General features: G+C 40.2%; 1 protein-coding gene across 1 annotated transcript; it reads left to right on the forward strand.

Annotated features, from left to right (window-relative positions):
• The first annotated feature begins 246 nt into the window (after nt 1–246).
• Nucleotides 247–6,845, forward strand: LOC112188866 (sec1 family domain-containing protein MIP3). Its single transcript, XM_024328098.2, has 7 exons — nt 247–446; nt 576–719; nt 1,789–1,938; nt 3,878–4,387; nt 4,609–6,165; nt 6,244–6,312; nt 6,602–6,845. The coding sequence occupies exons 1-7, from the start codon at nt 399–401 to the stop codon at nt 6,728–6,730; spliced, it is 2,607 nt and encodes an 868-aa protein (XP_024183866.1). The 5' UTR covers nt 247–398; the 3' UTR covers nt 6,731–6,845.
• Nucleotides 6,846–17,678: the final 10,833 nt, after the last annotated feature.

Below are 17,678 nucleotides of genomic sequence, written 5' to 3' on the forward strand. Positions count from 1 at the left end.
TTGAAGGTAAAAAGTATGTTCAGTTTTAAGGAGAAAATTTGGGTTCCCAACCGGCAACGAGCAAAACATGTGTAAACTAGTTTCCGGACCCAGAGAATGAAACAGCATTTGAGGAAAGCCAGGCACTAGATCGACAATTGTCTACATACAGTAGAGTAGTAAAACTAAGCGACCAGTAAAACTGTAAAAATGTTAAAAGGTAAAATTTAAGATCGAAACTGGAATGACGAAATAAACCCTTCATCGAACGCGTCTGCAAAGGCGGAGTCTTGCAATCCAAACTGATGATTCGGGAGCTTACAAATATGAGTGAGTGGAATTAAGAATTGTGAGTTGCGAACGAATTGAATCCGTAAGATAATTGTTGAGATGATTTTATAAAGTGAAGCCAAACAAACATGGCTTTGGTCGATGTCACCAAATCTTGCCTCGATTCAATTAGCCAGGTACCCTCCCTCCCTTTCAATTCAATTCAATTCAATTCAATTCAATTCAATCATGTTCGCGTTCTGTATTGATTTTTCATCAATCCTTTTGCTACTGACATTGTAATATTTGCCTATTTTATGTTTTAGATATCGGAGCACATTGAAGGTTCTGTTCTTTACCTAGATGCTGGATCTACAGAGAGTTTCCAGTACATTGGAGCGTTTCCTCTCTTACTCAACCATGGAGTTCGTGCCATTTGCAGTTTGGAAAATATGTCTTCTCTTGATGCGGTGAGCTGCTTCCTTTTTTTTCTTTTTTTCTTTTGGCCTAAATAGGAGTGTTGTTTCATGCATCTTCTAAAATGCGGGGAAAAGACAACCAGTTTCTGATTGGAAACGACCATATAAGTCGTATGTTGAGTAAATTATCCCTTCTCTTTCAAGCAAGGCGCTTTCTTTTAGGATTATATGGTAGGTAGCTGATATTGGGACTTTGTTGTTTTACGTAAAATCTCTAGGATGTAAAGTATGGCCTTGAGAAAAATGTCCTGTAGGAAAAATCGTATTATTATGTTATTTGGATCACTGAAGATAGTTTCCAATTCTGGTGCATTGAAGCAGAAACTTGTTGAAAATAAAGTTATGGTTATTATCATCCTTGTTCCTCTTCCATTTCTGCTGTCACTAAAACCATGCATGTCCAAAATTTGTGCACACGAGTCGAAACAGATGATTCACACCATGGACCCTAACTAAATAGGACATCAGACTTGCTCGTCTCTCGTACCTTATGAATCAATTCAACTTCACATCATAACAATTTTAATATCTCTCCTCCTCTGCCATCCACCTTCTCGTCATCTCCTCACAACAGTTTTAAGGAGCTAAATAACAGTATTGTTTATGCTGCAAGAGGTTTCAAGTGTTGATATTGGAGTTTTTTTTTTCACCACCTTAGTGAGCCTTTTATTTTACTTGACCATGTTATCTTCTGGTCAAACCTGAGGATCATGTTGCCTATGGCCGGTATTCCATGAGAAGTGGAGCGTTGAGACATACCTTTTATTTCACTCCAGATACTGTGAAGTGCTGTTGATGAAACTTTCATTTGTTTCTTTTCACTACTTTTACTGTTATAGGACTGGCATAAATCTAAACATCTAATGACAGAATATTAAAATATAAATGACTGCACAGTTAGGGATAAGCAGGAACCATGATTGTGAAAAATGAATAGTGCAGAATCAAATTCTAGTCCTCTTTTTCTTGCAATTATGTTTATAAAGGCAACTGGACATTATATTTCAGCCTGGATTCTTGATCCCTTTTTCTTACTGATATGTGTGTTCTGTTGTTCCAGGTAGTTGATTGGAATGCAAATTCTGATCCTGATAGGAAAGTCGTGGTGGTAACAACTCGTTTGCTAAGTGATGCACATCGATATATATTACGTTGTCTTAGCACTCATCCAGCTGTCCATTGTTGTACTATATTCACATCTATCTCAGAGGTACGTCTTTGGAGTTACAGCTTTTGGACTGATATAGTGTTCACTTTTTTTTTTTTTTTTTTATACTCAGTTTGTCACTTCTCTACTAGTGTTTTCTAGTAGATTTAGTATTTATCTTATGTTTGAAATAAAATAGTCAGGCCTATCATTTTCAAAAGTTGAAAGCTTTTTCTGTCTTCAAAATGCAAATCATATTGGAAAAAGTGTGTTCTCAGTCTCTTTTCCAGGCTTTACAAACTATTAGTAAGTTAATATGGTTATGAGCTCATTGATATCCTTGCTGGAAAGATGCTTTTAAGCTTCAATTCATTAATTGAGTTTCGCATCTATTTTTGTTTTTATTCTTTTTGCAATCCATTGAAATGTGCAAGTAGGAATGCTGACGCAGTGCATTAGATGCTGTTAACGTATTTAGTAGGACTGTAGGAGGCAAGAACTTCATTAAAAATGGGAAAACCAAGTTCAAAATCTGTTAGACAAGAAGTCCACCAGAACCAAGCCAGCTATAAAACAGCAAGGTGCTGTTAACGTCAGATTAAAAAGTAGCCACCAAGATTTTCTCTTCATATACTTAAAGCCTGGAAATATATGTTAGTTATTTTTAGTTGCACATCGATTGCAAAAAAGTTAAGTTTCAGCGCTGCCTCATCAAGTTTTTGATTAAGTTCGCTTTAGAAGTAATGTTATGATAACCTCTTTTTTCTTCTGGGGAGGGGGAAAATGTTGCTGGGAGTAATACTAATACATTTTGAATTGATTTCATTTGACACAATTATTCTCTGGCCAATTTGATGAATGTTTGATCACTTTAGCGCTTGCTGGAGCTACATTAGATTCTTAATGAACTTGCCGCTACTCTCATATTTCTAATTTTTCTCTGTTGTTTGAAATCCTATAATAGTGTTGTATGAACTTATGTAGCTGGATAGCAACAGTAGCAATGAGCAGCTGTTGACAAGAGCTGTGATATATGGGCATTCTTTTGTTTATTTGCAGACATTTTTAGGAATTGGACTATGTAAACAGAAAACAATTTCTTATTAAACTTTTCACTCAAAATTGTATAAACTTTAGATATATTCAGCAAACCTTTTTATGTTACTTGTGGTTTTTCTTAATTGATTAGATTGATTGACTTGTTGTTTTCTTATAAAAATAATACATTTGATTTTTTTTTTCCAGACTCTGAAGTAAAGAGCCCATCTTGAATTTGAATGAAAAGAGGTTCCCTAGCAGTCGACATAGAATAAGACTATGTTTAGTGGATTGATTATTGCATTTTATTTCTCAGGACAGATAACTACTACAAAGGGAAAATTTTTAGTGCTATACGGTAACTAGTTTAGATGCCTTTTCACCTCCGGACTTATCACCTTTCTGCTCTCACTTTGTTCACTAACTGTTCCTTGCTAGTCATGGTGATCCAGGTATTTTGGATCTTGTCTGATGCTATGGGTTGTCTACAGTGTCTTTAATTTTCTATATTTCATTTCTCAAAAGGTTCAAACTTTCTGTTGCCCCAATAGGATGGTTATTGATCTGCGTATCTGACATTCCGGAAAATCCCTATGGTATTGCCTTCTATATACATCTGTTTCGTCCACATGGAAACTCTACGTGGTTCAGCCACTTCACATGACGAATTTATTTTTGCTATAACACTGAAAACTACTGCATGCAGAATCTGGTTCTTGGACTTCAATCTGTTAAAGCATTAACAAGTAAAACTTTAATGAATGCAAATGTTGTCATTATATGCATCGAGATATTTTTCTTCCGTCATGTTTGCACTGCAAATGCCGAGTATACCATGCTGATGATTGAGTTCACATGCATGGGGGCACTGAGCTCATCTTTACAGATTTTCTTGCAGATAACCAAAAGCAATGTAGTACTGATGTTTGCATAACTGTCTTATAGATTGCTTTAGTGATTGCAGATAGCACATTCAGCATATCCTGATTCACCTCTGGGACCAGATGCATTTCATGAATATGAATCCTTGCTTGTCCAAGATTATGAGGAACTTGTCAAGAAAGGTGTAAAGAAACCCTTACAGCCTGGTGTTAGCAACTTCAAGGATAATATAGATTTAGGAGATGAAGGACGGTCACAACTTGCTCCGAGTGAAGAGGACATATCTCACCCCCAAGCTAGTTCAACTGCAAGAGATTCCTATGGAGAGAATCTGATTGCTGATACAGAAGAAGTAGGGCAAAATTTGGTTGTTTCTGTGCGTCACTTCCCAATGATTATCTGTCCTTTTTCACCAAGAGTCTTTGTTTTACCTCCAGAGGGATCAGTTGCTGAAGCATACTTATCAGCTAAACATGAGGATGCCCTTAGTCCTGGATTACCCTCCTTAAGTACTGGGTTGCTTTCTGATGGTGATGATATTCCTCCTGGGGCAACTCTTACAGCAAATTTTCTTTACCATTTTGCGGCCAAGGTACTATGCCTGCCACCTTTTCTCCATATTCAGTTTTAAGTTACTCACATTCATGTTTCTGTTATGTACATATGAAGTAAGTCGGAAGATAATTTAAAACGTATTGATCACTAGCCATTATACTGTATGGTAACACCATGAATTAATTAGTTTAGTTGTGCAGATTTTGTTGTTGTTATTTAGTGTACCCTAGCTAAGATTTGTTTTACCTAATTCTGTAGTTGGACCTGAAGATGGAGATATTTTCACTTGGTGATCTCTCAAAAACTGTGGGGAAGATGTTTACAGACATGTCAAGTCTTTATGATGTTGGTCGCCGTAAACGATCAGCAGGGCTATTACTCATTGACCGTACACTAGATCTTCTTACTCCATGCTGTCATGGAGATTCACTTGTTGACCGTGTGTTTTCATCCTTGCCTCGTAGGGAAAATACAGCATCCTATACTCAAATAAAAACCTCAAAAAGCCAACTAAAACAGGGCCCTTCAAACCTGGAACGTGCTTCTCTTGATGTTCAGATACCACTTGCTAAAATTCTAAGTGAAGAAGATTGCAAGATAGAGAACTTTCGGCTATTAGAAAGTATTGAAGCTTTTCTATGTGGGTGGGATTCTGGAAACTCTGCTTCTCAAGTTTTAGATCTGAGCAATCTCAAGAACAAAATTCATGATGAGAAGCTTCCCCAGTTAGAGAATGAGCTTCTAAGAGGGTCTCTTGTGTCCACTGAAAGTTTTCGAGGAACACCATATTTGGAAACTCTACTAGATAGGAAAACCAAAGATGGGACCATACTAGTAAAGAAGTGGCTTCAAGAAGCTCTTCGTCGGGAAAATATCTCCGTGAATGTGAAATCCCGTCCTGGTTTTGCTACAAAGTCAGAGTTGCAAGCTATGACAAAAGCACTGGCCAAATCCCAGTCATCTCTACTGAAAAACAAAGGAATTATTCAGTTGGCAGCGGCTGTAGTGGCTGCACTTGATGAATCTCTTTCATCCAGATGGGAAGCATTTAGCAATGCAGAGAAAATATTAAGTGTAAGTGCTGAAGACACAAGCCAGAGTCTTGCTGTGCAAATTGGTGATTTTATTAATAAGAGTGCTTTGTTGGGATTGCATGGACAGAAGAATGGAAAATTTGGGGTCTCCCAAGGGGTACTTTCTTTTCAGGATACTTTGTATCTTATGATTTCTGGATATATATTAGCTGGTGAGAATTTCCCAACAGCTGGGAATGATGGCCCCTTTTCTTGGCAAGAGGAGCAACTATTGAAAGATTCTATTGTTGAAGCAATTCTTGAAAACCCTTCAATAGCAAAACTGAAGTTTCTTCATGGCCTAATGGAAGAGCTTGAGACCAACTTAAGCAGGATCAAATCAGAGGAAAGCAAGGGGACATCCTCAGATCAAATAGATATTGATGATCTTGATGACGATCAGTGGGGTAAATGGGGTGATGAAGATGTTGATGATACAAATAACAGTAAAGAGAAAGTGTATGATGACATGCAGCTGAAGTTGGAGTTGCGTGATAGGGTCGATAACCTTTTCAAATTCCTTCACAAGTTATCCAGTTTGAAGAGTCGAAACATACCATTGAAGGATGGGGCTTTAGATTCGGACAATAATTTCAGTGGAGATCCATATGCTAGTAGAGGATTACTTTATAAGCTTCTAACTCGGGTATTGAGCAAGAATGATGTTCCTGGTTTGGAGTATCACTCTTCTACTGTGGGGCAACTATTTAAAAGTGGCTTCAGAAGATTTGGCCTTGGGCAGGTAAATTCTAGTCCCTTGTCTAGATTTTGGTTCAGTGCTTGATGGATGCTTAATACCTTCTTTTCTGATTTTCTTTAGGCAAAACCAAGTTTAGCCGATCAAAATGTCATCCTTGTATTTGTTATTGGGGGCATTAATGGTGTGGAGGTTTGTATTCTTAAACTCTGTACCTTATTTTTTCGTTCTCTTTTTTTGTGTTCACCACAACATATTTCCTTTTGAAACCTACTTTTTACTGAACCTTTCCTGTTGAGCATTTTTTTTTTTGAAATAAGAGCATTTTTATACATTTGCCAATTGGCATGTTATGATATCGGTCTAGTTCATTTAACTTTCCACAATGAGATTTAATTAATGCATTAGTTCCTTTTAAAAAAAGTGGATATCATGATTGAATCAGAAAATTAACATGACATGGTGCTTAATGTATAACCAGGTTCGTGAAGCTCAAGAGGCATTATCTGAAAGTGGAAGACCGGATATAGAAATGATTCTTGGTGGAACAACTCTCTTAACTCCTGACGACATGCTTGACTTGCTACTGGGGAAATCTAGTTATTTTTGATGGTTTTATAGTCTGGAATACGATAAAATCCCATAGAGAGAGAGCAAAATAGGTGTAATGTATTGTATTGTTGGCTACTATTTCAGGAGCAATAAATCTTTTGTTTTTCTTTGAACGGATAGAGTGCTTATCATTGATTATATTTCCAGCTGTGCAGCCTGTGCTTTATATGCACGTTTGGGGGGAGCTGAGATCAAACTAGGTAGTTCAATAAGTGGAGCAATGAAGAAAAGGAAAGGGATTGTTTTTTTTCTTTTCTTTTTTCTTTTTGATATATGGTCAAGGCCTCTTTTTCATATGGGGTAGAGGAAGGGGATGCCTGGGACACTTCAGCTCACTGGAGCTAGACATGTTGATAGCTCCCTCACTGCATGATATCTCAACTACCTCTGACGTTAAAACACAAAATGTTTCAAATTCAAAAACAAAACAGGTCTAAGTGTCTAACCTAGCCATATCACCAGAAACCTCAAGTTCATAACAAGAACACAAACCTATAAAATTACCCAAAACATGAACCCGGCCACACTGAATCGAAAGAGGCACGCTGGCAATTCCAACAAAAATAAAATACCTCAGCTTAATATCAAAAACAAAAACTAAAAGGGTTTTTGTCTATTTACACCATTTTTAGAGATTTTTTTCCCACTTACCCCACTAAGTTTTTTTAATTCCCTCTTACCCAAAACACTCTAAGGAGGTCTTCCCTAATACCCCATTAAGATTTTTTTTTTGTTTTTATTATTTTTTTAATACCATTTTACCCTCACCTTTGTTATTTAGAGAGAGAGAGAAAGAGAATGGAAGAGAGAGAAACCATAGGGGACTTCGCCGGAGTCTGATCACCGGCAGCCGGATTCCGGTCACAGGGCGCCGGATTCCGGGCAACTTCGCCGGAATCCGGCCAATTTTCGCCGGAATCAGGTCACCGGCCGCCGGATTCCGATCACCGACTACCACCCACCGGAAAGTTTTTTTTGCCCCCAATCGACGTCTATTGCCCCCTAATAGATGTCTATTGCCCCCCAATAGACGACTATCAACCATGTATTGCCCCCCAATAGACGACTATCAGCCATGTATTGCCCCCAATAGACGTCTATTGCCTCCCAATAAAGGGGCAATAGACGTTTATCAACCATGTATTGCCCCCCAATAGACGTCTATTAACCATGTATTGCCCTCCCAATAGACGACTATCAGCCATGTATTGCCCCCCAATAGACGTCTATTGGAGGCCAATAGACGTCTATAGAGGTGTCTATTGCCTCCTAATAGACATTCAAAACTTTTTTCTTTCTTTCTTTCTGCCCCATTACTTGAAAAAAAAAAAAAAGTTATGATGGTAAGCTAGAGTAATTTTCAAGAATGGATGATTACTGTCATATAGGTCTTTGTGTGAATGCATCTCTGGCACCTCATATATCCAAGGCAAATAATTACAAATTCGTACTCCATACAACTGGCATATACAGTGTGTCTCATGTATAATCAAAATTCCAGAACTGGGCTTTAGATGAATGAGGAAAAAGAGGTAAGAACTTACGAGGGTGATCATTTCTTCAAGGACAGAAGTGACTTGCTCTCCACCTTTGAGAAGAGCTTCAATCTGGGCTTGGTCCAATTTCTCTTGGGCAGTTCTATTCCTGTCTTGGACACCCAATCCCTCATCTGGGAAGCTTCCACCGACCTCGCAAGTGCCGCAGAGTCGCTGAAATTGCTTCTTCTTCTTGTGGGTGGGTTGATTTAGATGCCACTGGGATTGTATGCGGTGACAGGAAAATGATGGAGGAGAGAGGAGAGAGGGAGAGATCGTGGTTGGGTGCAGAGATTGTGATGGTGAATATGAACAAGTGGGGAAGAACCGAAGAAGGTAGTGGTGCTCTGTAACATTTTTGGGGCTTTTAGAGGAGCCACCCACGACAACTGAGCCGGGGGAGGAAGCACATGGCTAGGAATCTGGCGTCGGCGATCTGCATCGAAAGTAAATCACAGCGAGCAAAACCGAGGGGGAGACGAGGAGAGAGAGAAACGCCGGCAATCTACACGGAGAGAAAATCATAGCGAGCAAAAACACAGGCGGTGATGAGGAGAGAGAGTCCGGCGCCGGTGATTGCACCGAGGAGGGAGAGAGAGAGAGAGAGAGAGAGAGAGAGAGAGAGAGAGAGAGAGAGGAGAGAGAAGGGATGTGGTTGTAATTCATTAATTAGACTAAGGGTAAAATTGTTATTTCATTTCAAATTGGGTTAGGGGGAATAAAAATCTTTTGCTGGGGTAAGTGGGATAACTTTGGCTCATTTTGGGGATTTTGGTCAAGGACCCAAACTAAAATCCCACCAAAGCCACATGCAAAATGCGGAAAATGATAACCGTCATTGATCAAATTGTTTGGACCCAAAATGAGCATTTTGGCCTGACAAGGCACGTCTTGGAGAAATTGAGCCAATGTCAGTGGCTATATATTGTCGACAAGGTCAAAATATATTATTTAGAGGCTAAATAAAGCCTACTATGAAGAATTATGCGAGCTGTAAGAAAAGGAAATGATGGAAGCATGGAAATGAAAAGTAAACTTTAACACATTTTCTTACTTCGGCTAGGAGAAACCGAGCTAAACAAGGAAAGAGGGGAGGAAGACTAATCAAACAAGATCTAAATAAGTTGAAACTTTCCAGATTAATACTAGACATCCCAAGGATAATTTCTTATGAAGAGTGCAAGATCTATTTTCAAGTGGAAAACCTTCAAACAATCTGCCCAATTTTCTACAGAAGCAAAACTGGAAAACTGGACCTGTAAGAGGTCCAGCAGAATTTTCGGCCCAACCACTATACCAAAAGCTCTGAAATTTTACCAGGATGATCTACACTCATAGTGGAACATTTTTTATGAAGAAGTCGAAGGCTCATTCTGAAGTCTTGGTGGAGAAATAATTGAAGGAATAAAGGGGCAGAAACTGACCTAAAACCAGCTCAACATTCATCATGTTCATGTTTCCTACCCACATGAAGAAAGCTAGATGCTTTTCTCTTTTTCCTTGGATATATTTTTCTACTACAATCTCTTTAATAGATCGTCATCACTTCCATGTTTCTGCACCTTCATGCTTTGCTTTCATTTCATCATTACTCTATCTTTTCCATATTTTACAAATCACTTCCATACTCCACTTTCATTATTTTTCTTCCACTCATCATTTCACTCTTCTTTTTCTTCCCTATATAAACACCTTCTCCTCTCATTCTCAAACACACATTCACAACATCAAAACATCTCTAAGATGATCTAAGTTCTCTCTAGAGCGACCTCTCTAAGAGTAACTACTCTCCTTCTCTTTCTCTTACCGGTGATCACACTCCTAGTCCTAGTCTTCTCAGAAGCCGACTTTCAGTGCCACCAAACCCTCTGCCAACGTACTTCTGTCCTAGTCTCCACGGGAACTGATGGCAGTGCCGCAACCACAACGGTTACAGAACCAGCCAAGCAAGGGTGACGCCCTAGCAATCCAGCCAAGCTAAAGTCACGCTTTAGCAAGTTGTCCTCACTTCCTAGTAGTTCTCGCTCTGTTCGATCTACAACATTGAGTATCGATTGTGATTTTGAAGAAGCTCAGCAAAAGTCCTCACCACGAGGCACAAAGAATCCCACGACGAGGTTGGTGCTCTCCTTGTCCACAATCGCTTGAAAGAAGTCAGGTCAAGGGACACCCCCGACTACCGCACTCGAAAGGTAATGGCACGCCCGCGCAGAAAAAAGACTGTTGACCAGCTGAAACAAAATTGGAGCCAAACACAAATTATTCATATTCCTCCAGGTTTTGATGGTTGTGGTGAAGATGTTCAGATTTGGGGACACACTTCATGTGGTTCTTTCAGTGTCAAATCTGCTTACGGTATGTTCTTTGATTCTCATTGTCATATTGGGGCAATGATATAGGGCCTCAATGAGGCCTAAGATTTTTGGCCTCAAATCCTAGGTGTCATGCCATGTAAGCAAATACTAATTTTATTTTCAATTTCACATAATATATCTTGCCACATCATACTATTGCAACACCAACTTTACCCTTTTATATTTCCTTTTAGATGTTAGGGGTGAATCAATTACATTAATGAATTTAATTAGGTGACAAAAAAAATCAGCTATTAATTATGCATTAATTTAAGAGATATGTCTACAAATTCTTTAACCAATATTTTTCTTCATTTGTTTAAATTCTTTCCTATAATTTTTCTTTCCAAATAGCATAAATATATTGAATTAGGTGTCAAGAAATAGGCAATAACTTTATTGATTAATTTCATCCAAAAAAAATAGCATTGATAAATTGAATTTGGAAAATACATACGTCTAAATTAAGAGGTAAGAAAAAAAAATTCATGTTATTAGTAGCATTCATTAATTATCATCTACAATCTAAATATAAGGAAAATAAACAAACAGAAAATAATAAACTATTGAAGGAAAACCTAATTTGTGTTTAGCCCAAACTCTAGGTTACTTGACCTAGTGGTAATAGGATTTAATTAGAAGGATCTAGAATCCTAATCAATGTAGAATTACTTTCCTTGTATGATTGAGATTCTATGCATTGTAATCCTCTATATAAAGAGGCCCCTATTATCAATGAGAATACACAGCAAATTCCTCTCAAATTCAGTTTCTCTACAACACGTTATCAGCACGAGCCCTAACCCTGAAACAAATAGCCAAACCCTTATTCAAGAAGCTATAAAAACCTTGAATCCGAATACAAATCGTTGAAGCCTTTTCTGCCTCCACCTCACACCTTAAAGGAATCGATCTCAGGAGTCCAGAACCGGCTGCCCCACCTCAAGAACCGGCCGGAAACTTACCGAACTGGCCACCGGAAGCTCCATACAACTGGCAGCAAATATTCCACCGGTTCACCATCTTCCGGACCTTCAAATTTCACCAAATTTTGATATCTGAAGTCCATTAATATGAAGTTTCAGGAACCGGAAGAACATTTGCAAAAACCGGCCTAAAAAGGCGTGAACCGGCCACTTGAGCTGCTGCATCTTGAACCGACAGAAAAGAAAAGAAAAGAAAAAAAAAAAGAGAAAGCAAAAGAAGCCCAAGCCCAAGCCCACTGACGCAGACCCCACAGCCACGTCAGCACCCTGACCCACTGCCACGTCATCACAGGGACCCACTGCAACGTCATCACAGGGACCCATTGCCACGTCAGCATTGGTCAACGGTCAACCCTCTGGTCAACGGCTGGTCAACGCCGGTCAACCCTTTCCGGCCACTTTCCGTCGACTTTTCCGGCCACTTCCAGGCATTTTCCGGTGACTTTTTCCTGTCAGCTACAGTGACTTCCGGCAGCTACAGTACTTTTCGGGCGACATTTTCTTTCAGCCATCTTTTAAGGTAAACTTTTCTAAAAGTTCCCGTTTTTGAAGTTTTTTTTATAATTCTTTTCTTCTTTTCTCGGGGACTTGCAACCTCTCTTCTCCTACCCCCCTTTCTCTTCATAGGGGAGATCAAAAGCAGAACTGTGGGGGTTCGTGCTCACTCCAAGCTTAGAGCTTGTAGAGTCTTCCAAACTTAGAGTTTGTTGAGAAGAAAACGATCGACCACATACATTGTCGTTTCAATCTAATCCAAAACCCCTCTTGGAATCGGATTTTCTTGGAAGCGACTACGCTTAGAAAATCCCTAATTTCTTGGAAGCGACTACGCTCAGAAATTATATAGTTTTCGTGGTAGCCTTCTTCGCTCCGAAACTAACCCTAATTTCTTGTTCTCTTTCAGGATGAGTAACCTGAACAAATTGGACTTTGCTCCATTGAGAACAACTGGCTCTGGATATCACAGGTGGGTTCATGATATCCGCCAACATCTCAAGACTGATGGAATCCTGGATATGATTCTAGAGCCTAGCCAGGACGTGCTAACTGTTGAGCAAGCTCAAGCTTTGGAAGCAAATAGAGCAGCCTTAGAGGCAAATAAGGCAAAAGCCATCATCCTAATGACTCGTCATATGGATGATTAGCTCCAGTACGAGTATATAAATGAAGAAGACCCCATAAGGCTGTGGGTCTCACTCGAAGAAAGATTTGACAACGTCCGTGACTCCTTGCTTCATGACCTAGAAGTGAGATGGCATTGCCTCCACTTCTGCGATTTCAAGTCAGTTCTTGACTATAACTCGGAAGTACTTCGTATTAAATCCTTAATGGAATTCTGTGGTAAAAAGATCACAGATGCGATGTTGATTGAGAAGACTCTCTCTACCTTCCCCGTCTCTGCATTGATGGTTGCTAAGAACTATCGAATCAATGTAAATGCAAGACGGATCACAAGGTTTCATGAGCTCATTGGAGCTATGACTGTCGCTGAAAAGCATGACAATATCCTTGTGAAGAACTATAATTTGAGATCTGTGGAAACAGAACATATTCCGGAATCCAATTATAGTCGCACCTCTAAGAGAGGGCGCCAAGAGCGAAACCCTAATCTTAGGTATACTTTTGGACATTTTGATCCATATAATCGCTCTACTTGGGAAGGTAACCGCCAAAATAGGCGAACACGGAACTGAAAGGTAAACGTGGAAAGAGAGAGGGAGGCAACACCTCTGGCCATGTTGGTGGCGCCACCAACACTAAGAGCCATCTAAATGACGCTTTTAAAGCGCCTCAATCAATGGAGTTCGAGCAAAGAGATGTATGTTCTCGATGTGGAGTGTCTGATCATTGGGCACACATTTGTAGAGCTAGTGAAGAACTTGTCACCGCCTACAAAGCATATTGTGAAGCAAGAGAAGCTCACTATGTGGAACAAGAAGATCAAGAAGATGATCTAGAGTGAAGGGTTGAAGACTACAAATCTGGCTGGGATCAATAGATCGCCAATTCTGTTTCAGTCTTTATTTTCCAAGAGATGTAGGCGATTGCAATATTACTTTTTATTGGATTAAATTTTCTTTAATCATAGAAACAATGATGTATTCCGTTGGCTTATGAAAAAAATTTCGAGTTCTTTTCATTATGAATCAATTTTGATTCTGAGCATATGACTTTGTGACTACGATGGCTCGACCATCAGTATTAATTCAAGGACATGGAATAGCCCAAGTTCCACTTGCCAAATGGCACCTTGATTACAGTTGTCACAGAAATTCTCTACGCTCTTAGGGCGAATAGTGCCCCATGAATAGCCAACGAATTCCATGCGAAAATGCATGTAGAGAACGGAAATGAGTTCCTTTGCATTATCTCTAATGATTGCGAACAAAGACGCATCTTAGAGAAGTTTATGTGTCTCTCTAGTGGACTTTCTGTCACTATTCGAGCTATTAAATCCAATAAAGTTATGAGAGAAGATCTCTTGGATTTAGACACATATTGGCTTTGTCACGACAGGATAGGTCATCCTAGTCATGATATGATGATCCGTCTACAAAAAGACTTCACACGGACATCTTTTCTCTCGAGCGAAATGAAGCATGAATCAAAAGTTGATTCTTAGACTAAGTGTGACCGACGCTGCTGCCTAGGGCATCGCCTCCGTCCACCACCAGCCTAGGGCTGGCGTAGTCCCTATCCATGACTCCATGGATAGCGTCCATCATGGTGATGGCGCCCTAGGTGATGCTGCAATCACCAACTTACTTCAAAATAGTGTTTCAGACGCTCAGGAATAACCAAAATTCTCATTGGTTGCTTCTAAAGCCTCTCGCTCATTTTACTAAGCCTGTTTCTTAGGGAAATTAGGACTGAGACCGTCCTATGCAAAGGATATGACAATACTCATTCTGTTCTTACAAAGAATCAGTAGGGATTTTGTGGATTAATTCCACCAACTTGCGGACGCTTAAATATTTTTTGATGTTGGTTGACACGCAAACACGCTGGTCACGTGTTGTGCCATTGTCCACATATACATGCTGCTTACGCTACACTCCTAGCACATATCATATGACAATGGGCTCACTCCCCAAATCATCATATTCAGTCAATTGAATTTGACTATGCTTGTGAGTTACATCGAAGACTTTCGATGGATATTGCAATGGGCTTGATGTTGGACATTACATTCCCATGTACACACCCAATTGGTCTCACGGAAACGACTACGATGGTAGCCCGAACATTGGTAATGCGCACCAATCTTCTTACATCCGCTTGGGGTGATGCAATATCGCATGCAGCTATGCTAATTCTTCTACGACCTACCGCCACTCGATGTACCTATGCGTTACAGCTAGTGACTGGGTACACGTATTTTGTACTTACGCACATTTGAGTGAGCCATTTATGTGCCAATTGCGCCGCCACAGCGCTCTATGATAGGTCCTTACAGACGAATGGGCAACTACGTTGGATTTGAGCTTCCAACAATCGTACGCCACTTCAATGCCCTTGCTAGGCGATCTCCTTACCGCTAGATTTGCGGATGTCACTTTGATGAGACAGTCTTCCCGTCGTTAGGGGGAGATAAGAACACGAATGTTCAACAGGAATGACAGGAATTGTCGTAGTCTGTCCCTACTATGTCTCATCTTGATCCCTATTAAAGTGACGAGATCACACAAATATGCTGCAAACATGCCTGCAAGGAAGGACGTCCCTACGAGAGGACGTAAGCGCCACCCTACACGGAGGTAGGCATGGCGCCAATGCCAAAGAGAGTGGCACTCTGGCATTACAGGCCATGGCCCCAGCTAGGATGCGTGGGAGGCCCGTGGGTTCGAAGGATACTTTGGCACATTCCAATCCTTTGATCATCAAGACTCAAAATCCGTCTCATGAGAATCTTCCGGGTTATGGTTATCATTGGGGGACGCCCCTACGTCAGAACCTATTCCTGAGAATATAGAGCTCTATGAAACTTACACTAGTGTACATGAGACGTGGGATAGAAACTCCATCATAATTGATGATGTAGTTACGCATTTTGTTGCGCATGGGTTTGCTAAGTCCGATGATATCGAACCACGCTCCGTTGATGAATGAATGCCAACGTAGAGAGTTTTTGGCCTAAATGGAAAGATGCGATCCAGGTTAAGATGGATTCTCTAACGAAGAGGAAGGTTTTCAAGCTAGAGATGCCAACACCTCCTAACATAAAACCTGTTAACTAATGGGTCTTCGTTAGAAAGCATAGTGAGAAAAAGAGATGGTAATCTCGCCTTATGGCGTAAGGCTTCTCACAAAACGCCCTGGAATCGACTACGATGAGACATATTCTCTCGTAATGGATGTCATTGCACTCCACTACCCTGTCAATTTGGTAGTTTCCGAATAACTGAACATGCAGCTTACAAATATGGTCACTACATATCTCTATAGGGATCTAGATACGGAATATACATGAAGGTTCATGGCGAACTTCATTTACCCAAGTCAAGTGGCTCTAGACCACGGAGCGCGTTTACAAAGATGTTGAAACCCTCACTAAAGTGACTACTTGATTGGGAAGGGATATGCCGACGCATTTATATAACAAGTTTCGGATTCTATCGCGGTTCATGTTGGACATGATCTTCATTAGAAGCCCTTAAAGAGTTAAGGGAAACCGCTGACCACTTGAAATCTGAGTTTGAGATGAAGGATTTTGGGAGAACACGATTATGTCTTGGTTTGGAACTTGAGCATCGTGTCGATAGATGCTTAGGCATTTTGACAAGGTCAAGCCTTCAAGCACCCCCATGATCATCCGTAATCTTGATCCTGAAAAGGATCCTCTTCGCCGAAAGGATGATGACGAAGATGTACTAGAGGCAAAAGTGCCTTACTTAGTACAATAGGAGCATTATTATACTTATCTCAATGCACAAGACCGGACATTTCATATGTTGTGAACTTGTTAGCTAGATATAGCTATGCGCCAACGCGACGCCATTGGATTGGTGTAAAAGATATCTTTCGATATTTGAGATGTACGATTGATATGGGCTTGTTCTATCCCTACGAAGAGATGATGGATTCGGACCCATCACACACCAGAAACGCGGCCAACGCTGGCCTGCCTTCTCTATCCCCATTCCAAAGCGACATGTGTTTTGGAAGGTTTTGCTGATGTTGGGTATCTGTCTGACCCACACAATGGTCATTCCCAATCCGGTTAAGTGTTCACCATGGGAAAAAACCGTGACATCTTGGAGGTCTACATAATAGACCCTAGTCGCTATATCTTCGAACAATGCAGAGATCATTGCTCTTCACGAAGTGGTTCGTGAATGTATATGGATTGGATCCATAATTACGCATGTTCGAACAATTGTGGTTTGAAGTCTACCACAGATGAGCCTACGAGCATTTAGGATAATGCTACTTGTTTTGAACAAATGAGGTAAGGCTACATCAAAAGCGACAACACCAAGCATAATCAGCAACAACAGACACTCCTCGAGATCAAAGTGAACTAGGTTCGATCTGAGGACAGTGAGGTAGACTTGTTTACTAAGTCATTGCCCAATACCACGTTCGAGAAACATGTGGCAAGAATTGGCTTGGGAAATTATCTGAACTCCCATGATCGTAGTCATCAGGGGGAGGCGCAGACATCAGGGGGAGATGTCTACATGTTCGTCTCGAATCGTGAAGGGTGTGTTGTGCTCTTTTTCCCCTTCGACCGAGGTTATTTTTGTCCCACTGGGTTTTTGTTACTCGGCAAGGTTTTTAACGAGGCAACGAGAGAAGCACCGTGTTTGGGCAACACAAGGGGGAGTGTTGAAGGAAAACCTAATTTGTGTTTAGCCCAAACTCTAGGTTACTTGACCTAGTGGTAATAGGATTTAATTAGAAGGATCTAGAATCCTAATCAATGTAGAATTACTTTCCTTGTATGATTGAGATTCTATGCATTGTAATCCTCTATATAAAGAGGCCCCTATTATCAATGAGAATACACAGCAAATTCCTCTCAAATTCAGTTTCTCTACAACATAAACTAAAATATAACGTTTAAACCC

Source organism: Rosa chinensis, chromosome 2, assembly GCF_002994745.2.
Source record: "Rosa chinensis cultivar Old Blush chromosome 2, RchiOBHm-V2, whole genome shotgun sequence".
In the NCBI taxonomy this organism is placed as follows: domain Eukaryota; kingdom Viridiplantae; phylum Streptophyta; class Magnoliopsida; order Rosales; family Rosaceae; genus Rosa; species Rosa chinensis.